We start from the raw sequence: 14,221 nt of genomic DNA, 5'->3' as shown, positions 1-14,221 counted from the left end.
CCAACAACTTCGAGAAGGGATGTAACTTTTGGGAACAAAACAGCTGTCTGTCGGAGATCAAAAGACAGCTTCAGGGAGGGGTGTCGTAAAAGCTTCCCATTGACGCCTGTCAAATAAGATAAGGAATGCATTCTGTACTTACGTTACTCAGAAGAATCTTGCCTTTTACGTCGCTTTTCATGCAACAGAATCCGAAAAGTCGGATCTTCGTCGAAATTCGAAAAAATGATTTATGATATCCCTTCATGATAACGTTCGACGAATTTTAAAGGCGATTTAGCATGTTTGTTGGCTTCCTCGAAATAAATCCATTCCTTCAGACGCCATAGAAAATTTAATCGATCTTTTCCAAAAGGATGAAATTGGTGAAAATATAAGGATTGAATCTGATCTTTAAAAATATAACCTGCGAAACAAATAATTTCTTCCGAAGTGATGAGCAGGGAAACTATGATTTTGAAAAAGTCAAAAATATCCTTTGTCTCAAAAGCCGAAAATATGAATTATCTTATTGCTGCTGATTTATAATATCTGTCATAATTTGTAGTTCAAACCTTATAGATGAAGGTTTGCACATTTTTATTTTAACCATTTAATTGCGAAATTTATTTTTTAAATTTCCTCGTATCCTTCTTTCTAAAATCAAGCGAAGATGCATGTATACGTCGAAAGCAATACAATTGGTTGCATAGAAATTTTGAAAAATATTATAAATCGAGTAAGGTTTCATTTTATTATATAGAAGATTACACATCGCCTGCGCCAAAATGAAGATTTGTATTGGCGTGTATATACGCCGAATACACTTAAATGGTTAAATCAGTATGTTTTAAAACTATACAAATTTGGTTTTTCGTCTCACACACCTTTACAAAACCTTATTATTGCGCTTCATAAATTTTGTTCGACGTTCAGTAAATAAAAATGTCAGTCACGTTCTTTTGAATTTTAAATACTCTAAAATGTTTTTCGTAAATAAGCTGGCTTAATCATTTAAACCAACAGGTTGAATCTTTTCCATTTTTTCAGAATTTTTTTTAAAAAGTTTCAAGGAAAAAAAAGAACACGAGTCGAAACGAATTATATCAAAAAGATGCCTTTGATTCTGAAAAATCTTAACTGTGAAGAGCTGAAAGTGAAATCAGAGAAAATGTCAGTTTCGATGAGATGGGGAATGGCGCGTCATTTCAGAAGGGGACTGACATCAGCCATCAGCATTTTGAAAGAAATTTTAATCTGAAACAAACTCATCAGGAAAATACATATATTTCGTTTCCAAGTATGTTCAGTATCAGTCGAGAACAAATAGATTAAAACAAATTCCAAAAACATTCCCGAATAAAGAAATTGTAGAAAGATAATTTTTCATTGACGGAGGTTTCTATAGAAACTATACATGAGTATTCTTACTAAATTAAATAATAAACTTTATTGATAGAAATATGTGTGCTACAAACGACTTTGCGTAAAAACGGAACAATCAAATTGAGGCGTCAAGTCTTTTATTATAGTTTCAAAGAAGTAAAATGCTGCACGTTGTCCTCTGAAATGGATTTAAAAGCACTAAAAATAATTAATACGAAACGACGAGAACCCTTTACATTAAAACGATGGAAATAATTGCAAAACCAATGGGAGCTAAATGTACAAGAAGAACTCGCTTTCTTCAAAGATATTTTTAATTTGTGTCAATCAACTTTCATTAAAATCCGTGAATCCAAACATTGAAAGATTAAAAGTAAATCGATTCGTTTTGAAGCCAAATAATTGAGGGAGCAGTGTTGGAGTCAGTTTATCAGTTAGATGTAGATGAATTAAGGAATTGACCCTCAGCCATCTCGGAACATTCTTCACTCATTTGTTTCTGGCATTATTACGATTTATACAATTCTGGACAGTATTTGTCCTTTGTTAAACTCTAAACTAAAAAATAAAAATTATTATCAGTTTCATAAATAATTTTATTACCTACGAAGCAAATTGCTTTTCAAATTTTTCACCTTTGTGTAAAGTAGCAGACCCGACCAACATGAATTGCAAAACAAAACTCCCTTTATATAATTATTTTTAAAACGAATTGTTGCAATGATCTAAATTAAAGTGCAACATGGCAAACAGCAAAATATAAAAGTTATACGAGTGATTCTCTCACTCTTTTTTTTTTTGTTACAGCATTTTTTTTAAAGAAGGAATTAAAAAGGTGCTGATATTTGCATGCAAAATGTTTTACTAATAGATATAGGTGTCAAAGGCGGATCAAGACTAAAATGGATATATAATGTATGTATTATTAGATACAAGAAGAGCCACGGGCAATTAATACGAATTAATGTAACAATATGTTACGAAAAATAATAAAAAATGACACCGAGGGAGGGATTAAATCCAGGAAACAAAGTATCTAACATTTGGATTTCTGGAACTTTTGATAAAAATGAAATGGGAGGAGTTTCTTTTAAGATTCTATCAAAGATTGAATCTGCTATGAAATCCAAAATGTTTGGAATTAATTTAGTGTAATTATATCCAAAACGCGTTCGTTTGACTCAACATAATCATTTTGCAAGTCACATGCAGCATAATTTAGTTGCCAACATTTGTTGTGTGTGTGTGCTGATAATATGAAAGGCAGCATCCCTCATGAATACTGTTTTAATGAATATTTTAATTAAATGCTCATTTTCATATTACTACTACATAAATATCTTGAATTTACCCAAACAAATCATGTTTCTGTCATGCAAGATAGGTGAGAACGGAAAAGCAACGTTTCATCGGTATACAAAGGGATAAACATAATGAGCTTCGAAATCAGACTTTTGGCATTTGTATAAATGTTCAATGATGTCATCCATTTTCATCTTTACAGCACTTAACACAAGCGCACCGCTTAAGACGGTTATCGCTGAAATTAGAACTTGGGACAATCGAAAATGAGCTTCAGATATCCGTCGGTGCATTCCCATCGATTTGGTGCAAACAGTTTAGATATTTACAACACTAAACATTATTTGTGCGTATCGTCTGAAAGATCATTTTGACTCATTTCAGGTTTTTATATTGTTAAAAAGTTTCTGTGACTAATAGTTTTAAACAACCTATCCTTTCTTAAATATAGTAAAACAGTTGCAAATGATTCAAGATATCACTGAATAACAATATTTGAGTACGTTATCTAAATAAAGTTAATTATATGATGATTCTTTCTAGAAATGCAGTTTCTTATCGATAGAGGGTACTTCTACGAGACAGCTACAATCTTACGCATAAAAATTGCGCATAAAGCGTTCCACAGCACTATACCTAAGCAATGTTTTGAGGTTCAAATTTGATTCATAATGTTTGGTCAGACTGTAATAATAAATATATATCCAATGTTTTGATTCACAGCGGTTAATGGATGAATATGAAGTTGCTCTCTCATTAAGAAATGTGTCCGATGTTTTGAATTATTGAATACAAAAATGAAAGTGCAATTTCTATCCCTCTCGAGTGAAAGGTTAATATCTACATAACTTTCAGGAAGCTATTCACACGAAAGTTTATGGTCAGTGTAATATACTTTCCTTGATAAACACGAAATCTTAAACACAGATTTTAAAAAATCACAGGAACGTATTTTATCAATATTTTCCAGAAACTCGATAGATAAGAAGCCAAAATAATCAAGAAATTTAATCCTCTATCGTTCCTTCTAAGAGTCGAGATTAGCACTCACTGACAGATGAGTAGGTTCCTCGCAAACAGTCCTGTGGCACAAGGGAAATTAGATGCATTCGAAGCTGATCGACCCTTTGACATTTTGACTCGTCAAAAATTCGAAATAAGAAAAATTGGGCCATAGAATGAGAGGGGTGAGAGAACATTTTAAAACTAAAAACAACAGGAAAGAATGATATTAATATTTAGTATTTTTAATATTAATTAATAATGGAGTAATAATTTTCTAAAAATACGTAGCTCTTTAATAAGCAATATGCAGCTCTTTGAACCGAGACGTTTCTAAATCCACTGAATATGTCTGCAGTAGTAAAGCTATCTAGTAAATCATAGAGCTTGGGGAAAAAATTGCTTAGGTTTATTGAGAACGAAACAAACGAACTAAGAGTCCAGAAATGAAGTCTTTTGGAGATTTTAGTTTTGACTTGGAAGCAAATTACTTTCTAATTTTTAGCATTATTTAATAGGTAATACAAACAATTTGAATTATTGGAATAATTGCATTGCATAATCAAATACATTCATTGTTTGTGACTGCTTATAACTTATGAGCTCGTGTATCACTGGAATACTGTTTTTCAATGAAATAAATGTAAGCGAGTGATTGTAAAGTATCTGAAAAAAATCTGTATTCATTAGTTAAATAAAGAAGAAAAAGTTCCTTACAAGAATTTTTCGGGAACTGCTGTGCTTGTAATCAGATTCCATTCAAGAACAAATAAATTACATGATAATGAATATGCAGCTATTTTACTCATTTGCTTGGGATAACAATTATTATTTGGAATTCCAAACTTCAGATTAAAAGTGAATTAGAAAAATTTTTCCAGCTGCATAAACGCGACTCAACATTTTATATTTTCTTTTAAGAAAATCGATGTCATTTTCTATCGGAAAGGCAGGAAGATGCCTAAATGATTTTTTTTATAACGTCGAATAGGATTGAGAAAAAAGTATTTGATGATTCAATCAAATTTCCATTTTTCACATTTTCTACCATTGTCTTCTTTCTTTCTCTTTTAATAAATAAATTGTTGGAAATGAAAAAAAGCGAAAAAGCTATTAAATGAAAATCGAACTTCAAGCGTTAGTCTATTAAGTGAGAAGTTTCCATAATAAAACTATAAATATAAATAAAGCAATATCTAAGATATTCCAATAAAAATTGCATAAACATTGCATTAAGTACAAATTTTGTAACCACTTAGCGATATCAAATAATAATAACAGTAAATAAGAAACAGCAGTTAAAAGGAGTAATGAAAAAGGAAAATTAAATTGCAACATTAAAAAAAAAAAAAAAAAAAATGCCTAAAAATTTTGATACTTAGAGGCGGCTATTAGATGGGCAAACTAAAAAATTAATATTCAATGAATTTTTTGCCATTCACGTGTCCTTTGCGTTTCTAAACACTTTGTCTAGCCCCTCTTTTTGGCGGAAATATTATTTTTCCAATGCGAAATTTATGTCTGAACTAAAATAATAATATCATTGAAGTAATTATTGACAAGAGAAAAAAGTTTATAAGAAGTAGGCTGAGTTGGATGTTTTCTGAATCACTTTTCAGTATCAATATTTCGGACCATAAAAGATTTTCCCCACTCCATTTGGAGATTTAGTTGAGTGCCATTCCATTCCAATCTGCGAAATCATAAATCAACGAAATGGAAATGTCTTGGAAAAGGAAATCATAGGAATGACGAAAAATTGGGGACACGAGAATACAGAAGAAATAATTTTATGAAGTAATATTTTTAAGGCGCATTTATACTGGTTTGAAAATGCAGAGCGAACTTTATATCTATGAAAGTGTGCCAATACGTTTTGCCCTAAAGTTCTAGGAATACAATGAACAGGGATAAAGAGTGAATATTCTATTAATTAAATTTAAAAGCATGATCGAAATCTCTAAAATTTTACGAGTTCAGGAAAAATAGATCCGATCATTCATCATTTCGTTCGATCATCATGTGCTGGGATCAATTTCAATGGATCGAAATGAAATTTAAATATTTTATAATTTTAATATGTTTTCAAAGCTTTTCGTTGCAATCCCGAAAATGAAATTTGCTTTAACGAGAATAAAATAGGATGAAATGAAATAAAAATAAATGTTGCATTATTATACGAATCTTCAAAAAATTAAATTCAAATGTTGACCCATTCAGATCCTTGCATTGCAAAACTATTTTTCTTGAGAAAAAAAAATAATGCTACGAAAAAAAATATGGATATAAGATATCTATTTTTTAAGTTCAATAAAAGCTGTTTATTTAAATAATAATAATTAATAAGCTTGTTGAGCTTTAGAATCAGTTCAGTATCAACAAGTGCTTTGTTTACAAGCCAACGAACCTATGTCAAATAAAATATAATTTTCAAAAATAAATGGCAAAAACTGACAAACTGAATGAATTATGTCCTTAACTGGATTCAAAACATCGTTCTTAAATTTTAATGTCGAAACGAGATTTATGAAAGTTGATTCAAAACATTTGACAAAGTGTCTTAAAAAGGCAAATCCATGACGATCGCAAGGAATGTTGATGAGCAGAAATATTAATAAACCATATCTCCATCACTCACCGTTCTGCAGCGAGGAGGCGAGTTCTTCCGGATTTTCCAAATGCTTGGGACGCTCCTGCTTGCGCCGTGGCATCGCGCTCTTTTGCTATGAAATCGCTGCCGATGGTGTCCGAACTACTGCCATCCCCCCCATACGGACACAAGAAGAGGCACGCATGCGCCAAATGACGCCATCAGATATTAACAATTTCGAACCAGAGTGATTATGATAATGCAATTTCAGGACGCGCTCCGATTGGACGAAGAACCGCATACGTCATCTTTCAACTTGCTCTGACGTCACATGCGAGTTTTGACTGAAAGTTTTTTAAACATGACTGGTGAGAAGGGGGGGAAAAGGTGGGGAGACAGAAAAATGTTTTCCAGTTTCCGTCGGCCCCAATTGTCAACCGATGATCAGCAATGTTTGCTATCAGAAATGCATTCTCTGTATTCGTTTCGGGATTTTCTCACTCTTTGACGTTCAACAAATACAACGCAGTTTTGATATAACGAGTTGAGTGAGAAAAAAAGGAAGCGAAGAAACCTTTTGGTTTTTCATTAACAGGGACTGGTCAATTTCTGGTGTCCAGCGACTGCTCTCTAAAAAGTTTTGGCTCCTCTGCAGTCAGAAGTCACATCGATGTTCAGCGGATTATGAGAGGAGCACTGCATTGTAGCGGAGGAAAATCCTTCTCCTCTCGGCCCCTGCTGGCGAAGTAAACGTCTTTGAGCGGATCCGTCCTCACCGCTCTGTCGATGAGCAAATCCCTGTCGAAAGAGGGGAGTTGGCAGCAAACCCTCCAACAGCTGTTCCTGCAAAAATCACTTTCCCTGCGATACTGCTGGCGCGTAACAGAGTCGTCCCTTCTCAGCGGCGGAGGGTTGCCCTGCGGATCGCCAAGGACGACGCCAACCCAGCTCTCACTGCAAGCAGTGTCAACTTGTCGGGACTCAATCAAAGGATCTTACTTAGCCTAATACAGAAGGCAAATATGCTTAGAGCAAGCAGTGTCGGAGAGCATGACCACCGGAGGAGGTTCTTGGTTTTTATCATTCTTGAAACTTCATCACTTTTCAGAAGTTTTAGATCACCTGCAAATGTCTATCACTTCCTTATAAGCAGTGCTAGGAAGGACTTCGTGCACTATAATCAGTATCTCTTCTTGGTTCCACGAGCAACACACAAGTGCTGGTCCACTTTCCTGCTATAGGCAAAAGTACATTTCTTAAAAACAAAAACATGGGGAGCAACAAGAAATGTCAGATGGTCACATGCACTTCAAATCTGATGTCAAATAATTGGATGGTCACTAAGCGTATATTTCTTCAAATAAATATGCCAATCGATTCTAGATTCTACACCCTAGTAGTACACAAATATTGTATTGCATACAATATTCGCAATATTGTGAAATATTTATTAATATTATATAATATCGCACAATATTATGCAGCAAGTTGTGTTGCCCGAGTACGTAGATCGCATTACCCGGTAATGAAAAAATGAACAATAACTGAAATGAAATAGATTTGGAATGATGTGAAATGAGAGGAGCGATAGTCACATAAAGTATTTTTTATGAGATTTTAATCTTCCGCGCACGTTTGCTTCCAGTCATTTCTTTTTAGGAAGTTGTTATCACTTTGAATGACCATTATTTAAAATAAAAGAAATTCGAGACGATTTTTTTAGATTTGCATGCGTGTGACTTCAGCAGAATTATTAAAGAAGTTCTTCGTTTCATATAAAAAAAATTGTTAATACTGTCTTAGTCTGAGTAGTATAACTATGAATTCTCAAAGCAGTTCATTCGCTCCTGATACTCCATTCATTGTAAGGAAACATTGCATGATTTACAAAATTTTGCTAGAATTATTTTTAAACGATCTTAATTCATTTTAATTTCTTAGGGGGTAAGAAGTTGTTTTGGAGAAATGGAGTCTTCAACAGAAGGACATGATGGGTCCAAGTTGTTATTATTGGATTAAATGACACTCGTGTCAGATGTGACAACAGTGCATGCTGTTTGAAAAAGTTCATCTATTCAGCACTGATACAGAAAAGTGTAATGCACAAAGTTTTTAAAATGTAAAAATTTGTTTCAAACAATTAATGGGGAGTTTGTGTCTTTGAAATAGAAAAGTTAAAGGATAAAGTGTTCCGTCCTTTAACTTTGCAAAGATGACAGAATACCTGCTAATAGGAAAAAAAAAGGGGGGGGGATGCACTCTTTGTTTCTAAAATACACTCTGATTTGTAAAGCATAAATTATTGTTTAGTCTTTAATTTATTATTATAAACAACGTAGAAGCTAAAAATCCTATTTTTCTTAAATTTGAAACCAGTTGATGCTTCGAGTAACAAATCAAAAAATTAATTGAATTAAACGATTGTTTGACAGTTAACTTCTGAAAGTAGAAAATAAAAATGGTGAATTGAGATTTTCAAAGATACAAATGTACAGGGTGATTATAATTCAACTTCCCCTATAAACAGCACCAACACAAACGGGTGAACGAATTGCAACGAAATTTGGTACATAGACTGTACACAAGATGCGCTCACGGAATTGCAAAAAAAAAAAAAAAAAAGGTTCCAAAATGTCTACCAGAGTACGCTTTTTCCGGAAAAACATTAAATTTAACACAGTAAACGACCATAACTGAATATAGAAACAATATTAACCATCCAAAACAAGAATTATGAGTAATAAAAGGTAAAACCGGGAAAAGCTGTCAGTTCTAGAAAAAAATGTCGAGATTTGCACGCTTGCGAAGAGGAGCAAGCTTTATGCAAAACAGTTTAGGGTAAGAAACGTTTGCAGTCGTTGTCATGTTTTATGTCGATGTTTCCAGCTGTAATGATGACGGTATCTTGTTGAGACGATGAATGACTTAAAGAACTCCATAACGCTTCATGTGCGAAGCATCACAACTGATCAGTTATGGTCTGCTGTTAAACTTGAAATTTTGCAGGTGAATGAGGGGGTGGTCACATGGAGCACCTTTCAATACATCGTCCTGGACACGATTAACAACTGCTCCTCTTTTGCAATTTCGTCTTAATCTGTTCTTGTTTCTGCAAACTGAATTTTTTTTTTCTCTCAAACAGCGTACTGTTATTTTTTCCTTAGCTTTACTTAATGTAGTTCGATGAAAGGTGATCAGAAACTAGTCAATACACGTTGATATTGTATCTGTATTCCGTTTTGGCCGTTTATCGTATACAAATTAATATTTTTCCGGAAAATAAGCCCTCTGGTAGACATTTCAAAATTAAACAGTTTTTTTTTTTTTTTTTTTTTTTCGAAATTCCGTGAGCGCATCTTGTGTACAGTCTATGTACCAAATTTCGTTGCAATCCGCTCACCCGTTTGCGTTGTATGATGCTGTTTATAGGGGAAATTTAATTATAACTACCCTGTACAAAATTTGAAAGCTCCAGTATATAAAGAAGCGGGTAAAAATTTGATCACTCCATTTCATTTTTTCAAATATGAAATAAGTTTGTGCAAAAGTAATTTTTCTTATGACATCCTATTATTGGCTAAAAAAATGATAACAGGATTCCTTTGCATTCATATGTGATCTGTAAAATTCATTAAATCCATTCATTCAACAAAGATAAATTTTTCGAATAAATGAAAGCGAAGCACATCAGAAAAGAAATAATTTTCTTTTACGTTGCGATAATAAATGATTTGAATCCATATATTAAATAAAGGTCCTTTTATGATAGACAACAGCTATGAAACTAATAAAACACGATTGGTGAAAATGAACCTTATTTTCTCTTTCGTTTCTACTATCAGCATTATATAAAATTCTAAATACCAATTAAAATTTTCTTCCGTAATAAAAATCGTATCTGTTTTGAAATGAATTCAAATAATGGACAACAAAGATACAAACCAAACTATGAGTTTCTGCAATTTCTAAATCACAAAAATTGATTCCCGTAATCACTTTTCTGCTGATAATTCCCTCTTTTTACTTTCTCGTATGCGAAAGTACTATAATCGTTTTGACGAATCTCCGGAACACAAATCTCTGAGTCATTTTTGTCCGGCTGTCTTAAATACGATAATTCAAAAACGCTTTGAGCTAAACGGACGAAATTTAGTATGTGGTTTTTCCATGAATTTTGTGGATTTCTAGCTAATTTCGAATCACAGGAAGTTTGTCTGTTCGAGTGCAACAGAACATGGTTACTACAAAAAGTAAAGAGCCTAACTGATAAAATCCGCCGCACTGTTTTAATACCCAAACTGTGAAATTCCGTATCATTTCAAACCAAATCGATCCATAGGTTGACCGCCCGTAAATCTGTTCAATTATGAGCATGTAAACTCATTAACTCAAAATCACAATCACTGCAAAAAAGGGACTTTTGATATGTGAGCTTATTATTGAAATGACTGATATGTGTCAAATTTTGCTTTTAATCGGTGAACAGGAAAGTGTCCAAAATGCTTACTCCGTTTTCTTATTATATTATGAAGCGCAAGACACTCACGCGCACTCAAGGATCAACATTTTTACGCTTGTGACAAGGGAATAGCACGTTTATTACAAAGTATGATGAAATGTTTCGGGCGGAGGGCACTCCTGCTATTTTTACAGAACTTTATAAACTGGCATTTCATTAATACAAGAAAATAAATTATCAGTTCAGTAGAAAATGCTTTTTTTTTTTAATAAATGCTTTTAATTGCCCATTTTTGCAATTTCATGATGAAAACTATCTTGCCACTTCTATGTTTATAGTATGTACACTTTTTTAAAACCTTCATTAGTGTATGTTGGTCTGCCTTCCTAACTATTTAACACCTATTAAACTATGTTATTTAACCGTTTTAGAAATCCGCCATAAAAATTTTGCGTTACATGTTTAATATCATTAGTCCACGTTACTTTTATAATTAATATTGCAACAGTTGTAGGATTATCCTATACATAATTTTTGTTATCAAATTTTCTTTTTCTCGACAAATAAAAAGCTTCCAGCGTGACTGAGTTACTAATGGGTAATATTATTTGCCGACTTTTGCGATAACATACTCAGTTTATGATGAAGTGCATTGTTTACTTGAAAATCCAGTTAACAGAAAAATCAAGGCATTGTGATAAATCGACAATCTGGAGATGAATGACATAGAGATATGAACATTCATTGCCAGACAGTGCTTTCTCAATGCCGCGTTTGCAAACCAAAAGCTTTCGTCTGCATAAGATTGAATTTAAGCATTCCGTATTTCTATTTATGGCAATTAGAAAAGGGATTTGTGTCATAGAAACTTACTTCTTTTTAGTGGAAAAAAATTCCCATTGTTATAAATACCCATCCATAATTATATGCCATCGTTATCGAAGCATCGTTATAATTATGCAGGGTGTCTCAAAAACCTTGACCGTGGTTTTTATTCCTTAAATATTGATCATAGACATATACTGCAAATTACAAAGTTGCGTAAAAAAGGTTAAAAATTTTATGAAATCTATTAAAATTTTCAAGGGATTAAACTTTAAAAAATACAAAATTTAAATTTTTAAACGTACCTCGTACAAAAAAAAAATTCCCACTGAGCAAAATGCGCCCCATCCTCTAATAAGGTCCTGTACAAAATTTCAGAATTTTATCACGAAAATTCTCAAAGTTGGAGAAGGATCCATCACAAATTAAAATGCAAATGTTTACAGCTTAAGGGCAGATGACGCGACACAGGAATGCATCATAAGGAAATAAAATATGCTTCATATCTTTAGGTTTAAATACAAATTTTAAAATCTATGTTTCTTGAAAAATACTTTAAAATTTTATATCATGAATGACAGAATATAACTTAAAAATAGCACAGTCAGTGAACTTGTAAAAAATCTTATTTAATCTTTCATTAAAATAATCTTTCCTTATGTCATCTTTCCTTTAAGTTATGTCATTATTCCTTTAAGAGAGGTCTTTTTCGGCATTAAGAACAATTTTGCAATAGTAGCTGAACTTTGTGAATTGTATTTACTAGTGAAGTCTTACGTTCCTCTGCAAAAAAACAATTATTCTGGTTTTGTAAATTACAATTTGTAAATTACTTCGAAGCATGTATAGTGTGGAAGGGTCTGCACAACCACTCCCAACGAAAATCCTCCGGAATTGAAAGCATAAAATGGCGAAAACAAATAGAAATGTCAGTTAAAATGAATCGCAAGGCAATCTATTCATTTATCACAGAAAGTGAATAGTTCATTTTTTGGTTGTTATTTTTGTGGTCAGAGGGGAAGGTTGTTATTCCGGAATGCATCGCAGCGTCGAATGCAATGGACGCACTCAGCAGAAATCATATCCTGTAGCCGAAGATGGGGTGAAACCCTATTTTTACAGATATTTTTTTTATTCGACTTTACTTTGAAAGGCAAATTGGAAGTTAGTGATCTTTCCTAACCAAAAAAATTTCATAAGTTTTTTTCAAGTCTCCGAAGTCTCAACAATACATTCCAGTCCGTGCAGCAGTTTCATGTAGGCCAAAGGTTATTCGAAATGAGAAGAAGGATCAGTCTGTGCTACGACAGTTCTCAATATCTCATGATTAACAATAATGATTAAACCTTTGTGAACTTAATTTGTCTAGAAACGTGGCGTTCTTTACAAGCATTCGATGATTGCGAGTTATTTTTAAGACTGATGTGCCTTTCGAGGAAGATGTTCTTTCAAATGATTAAAATTCATTAAAAGTGCCTCATTCTTTACTGCCACAGTCATTAGTTTTAAAATTAATAAATCAATCTTTCAGGCTGTCCTCACAATGATTAGAAAAGGATTATACCAAAAAGCGATTTTTTGATATGAAGGATATAAAAATAAAAATTTTATAATGGTCAAAAATATGAACTCGAAGTTCGACTGCAGTTCGGAAAATATTATGATATTATAAGTGGCTTCGTGAACAATGCAACTCAAAAGTATAGTCAGATAAATGAGATTTAATGTGTGGTTTTCATGCAAAACTTCTGCGAAATGATGAAAAAAATCAGTCTACAGGAAAGCGAGCCTGTCTCTTCCTCCGCATGCATGCAAGCAAGATAGCTTTAAGAACGCAGAGTCAGAAGACTTACTTGTAGGGACTGCAATATCGGGCCAAAAGTTCAATACCGGAATTTAGATCTTAATTCCGGGATACCGGTTTTAATACCGGTAGTAGAAATTTTAGAAAAAGAAAGAAAACCCAGGTGTTTTTTTGCTTTATTTGCCAGTTTTATTAGAGAGTGTAAATACCACCAAAAAATAATTTGTAACTTATAAATTATAACAGTATATAAAGAATCGCAAAAAAAAGGAACATTTTATTTATTTAAATCACAAAGAAAGTGTCAATATCACTATTCAGTCTGTGGTACTATTACAAATTTTTGAAATGTGATCTTAAAAAACATAATGCATCAGTTGTACTGTCATTAAGCCTGGAACCTAATTTTGTGCAAAAATGACCAGCTGTCGAAAACGCTCTTTTGGCATCTATGCTAGTTGGTGGTAGTGTTGTTAGCAATACGCGATATACTTTTTCCAAGTATTTACCTCTAAATGTGCCATGTCATGTGCCTAAATGTCAGATGGTTTTGGATATAGCTGAGTTTTGTATTGTATTTTGGTTTGTTGAATTCGTTTTTAAATTTATCGCTAATTCTAATTTTTGTTCAAGAGACAATTCCGTTTCACTATCGACATTAGTATCATCATAATCTTTGATAACTGTACCGAATTCTTCTGAATGTGGATAGGTTTGTGTGTAAAACATTTTAAGAAAATTTACTATAAACTTGATCAGATTTGAATTGGTTAGTCTCTTTTCTTCTTTTTCATTTTTATTTTTAAAATTATTATAATTATGTAAATACCGTAAGACATTTTCTATTCCGGTATGCCTTTCTTCTATGTGATTT

The 14,221-nt window shown here is 32.7% G+C and overlaps 1 protein-coding gene across 1 annotated transcript in view; it reads right to left on the bottom strand.

Annotated features, from left to right (window-relative positions):
* The window catches only part of LOC129963528 (sal-like protein 4), a 113,785-nt gene extending 106,670 nt beyond the window's left edge, over positions 1 to 7,115 (bottom strand). Inside the window, exon 1 of the mRNA XM_056077964.1 lies at positions 6,308 to 7,115. Within this exon, the coding sequence (XP_055933939.1) occupies positions 6,308 to 6,380 (73 nt within the window). The 5' untranslated portion in view covers positions 6,381 to 7,115. The remainder of the gene's footprint in view (positions 1 to 6,307) is intronic.
* Between the last annotated feature and the right edge of the window lie 7,106 nt (positions 7,116 to 14,221).

Source organism: Argiope bruennichi, chromosome 3, assembly GCF_947563725.1.
Source record: "Argiope bruennichi chromosome 3, qqArgBrue1.1, whole genome shotgun sequence".
Lineage (NCBI taxonomy): Eukaryota > Metazoa > Arthropoda > Arachnida > Araneae > Araneidae > Argiope > Argiope bruennichi.
This window is presented reverse-complemented; position numbering and strand designations above follow the sequence as displayed.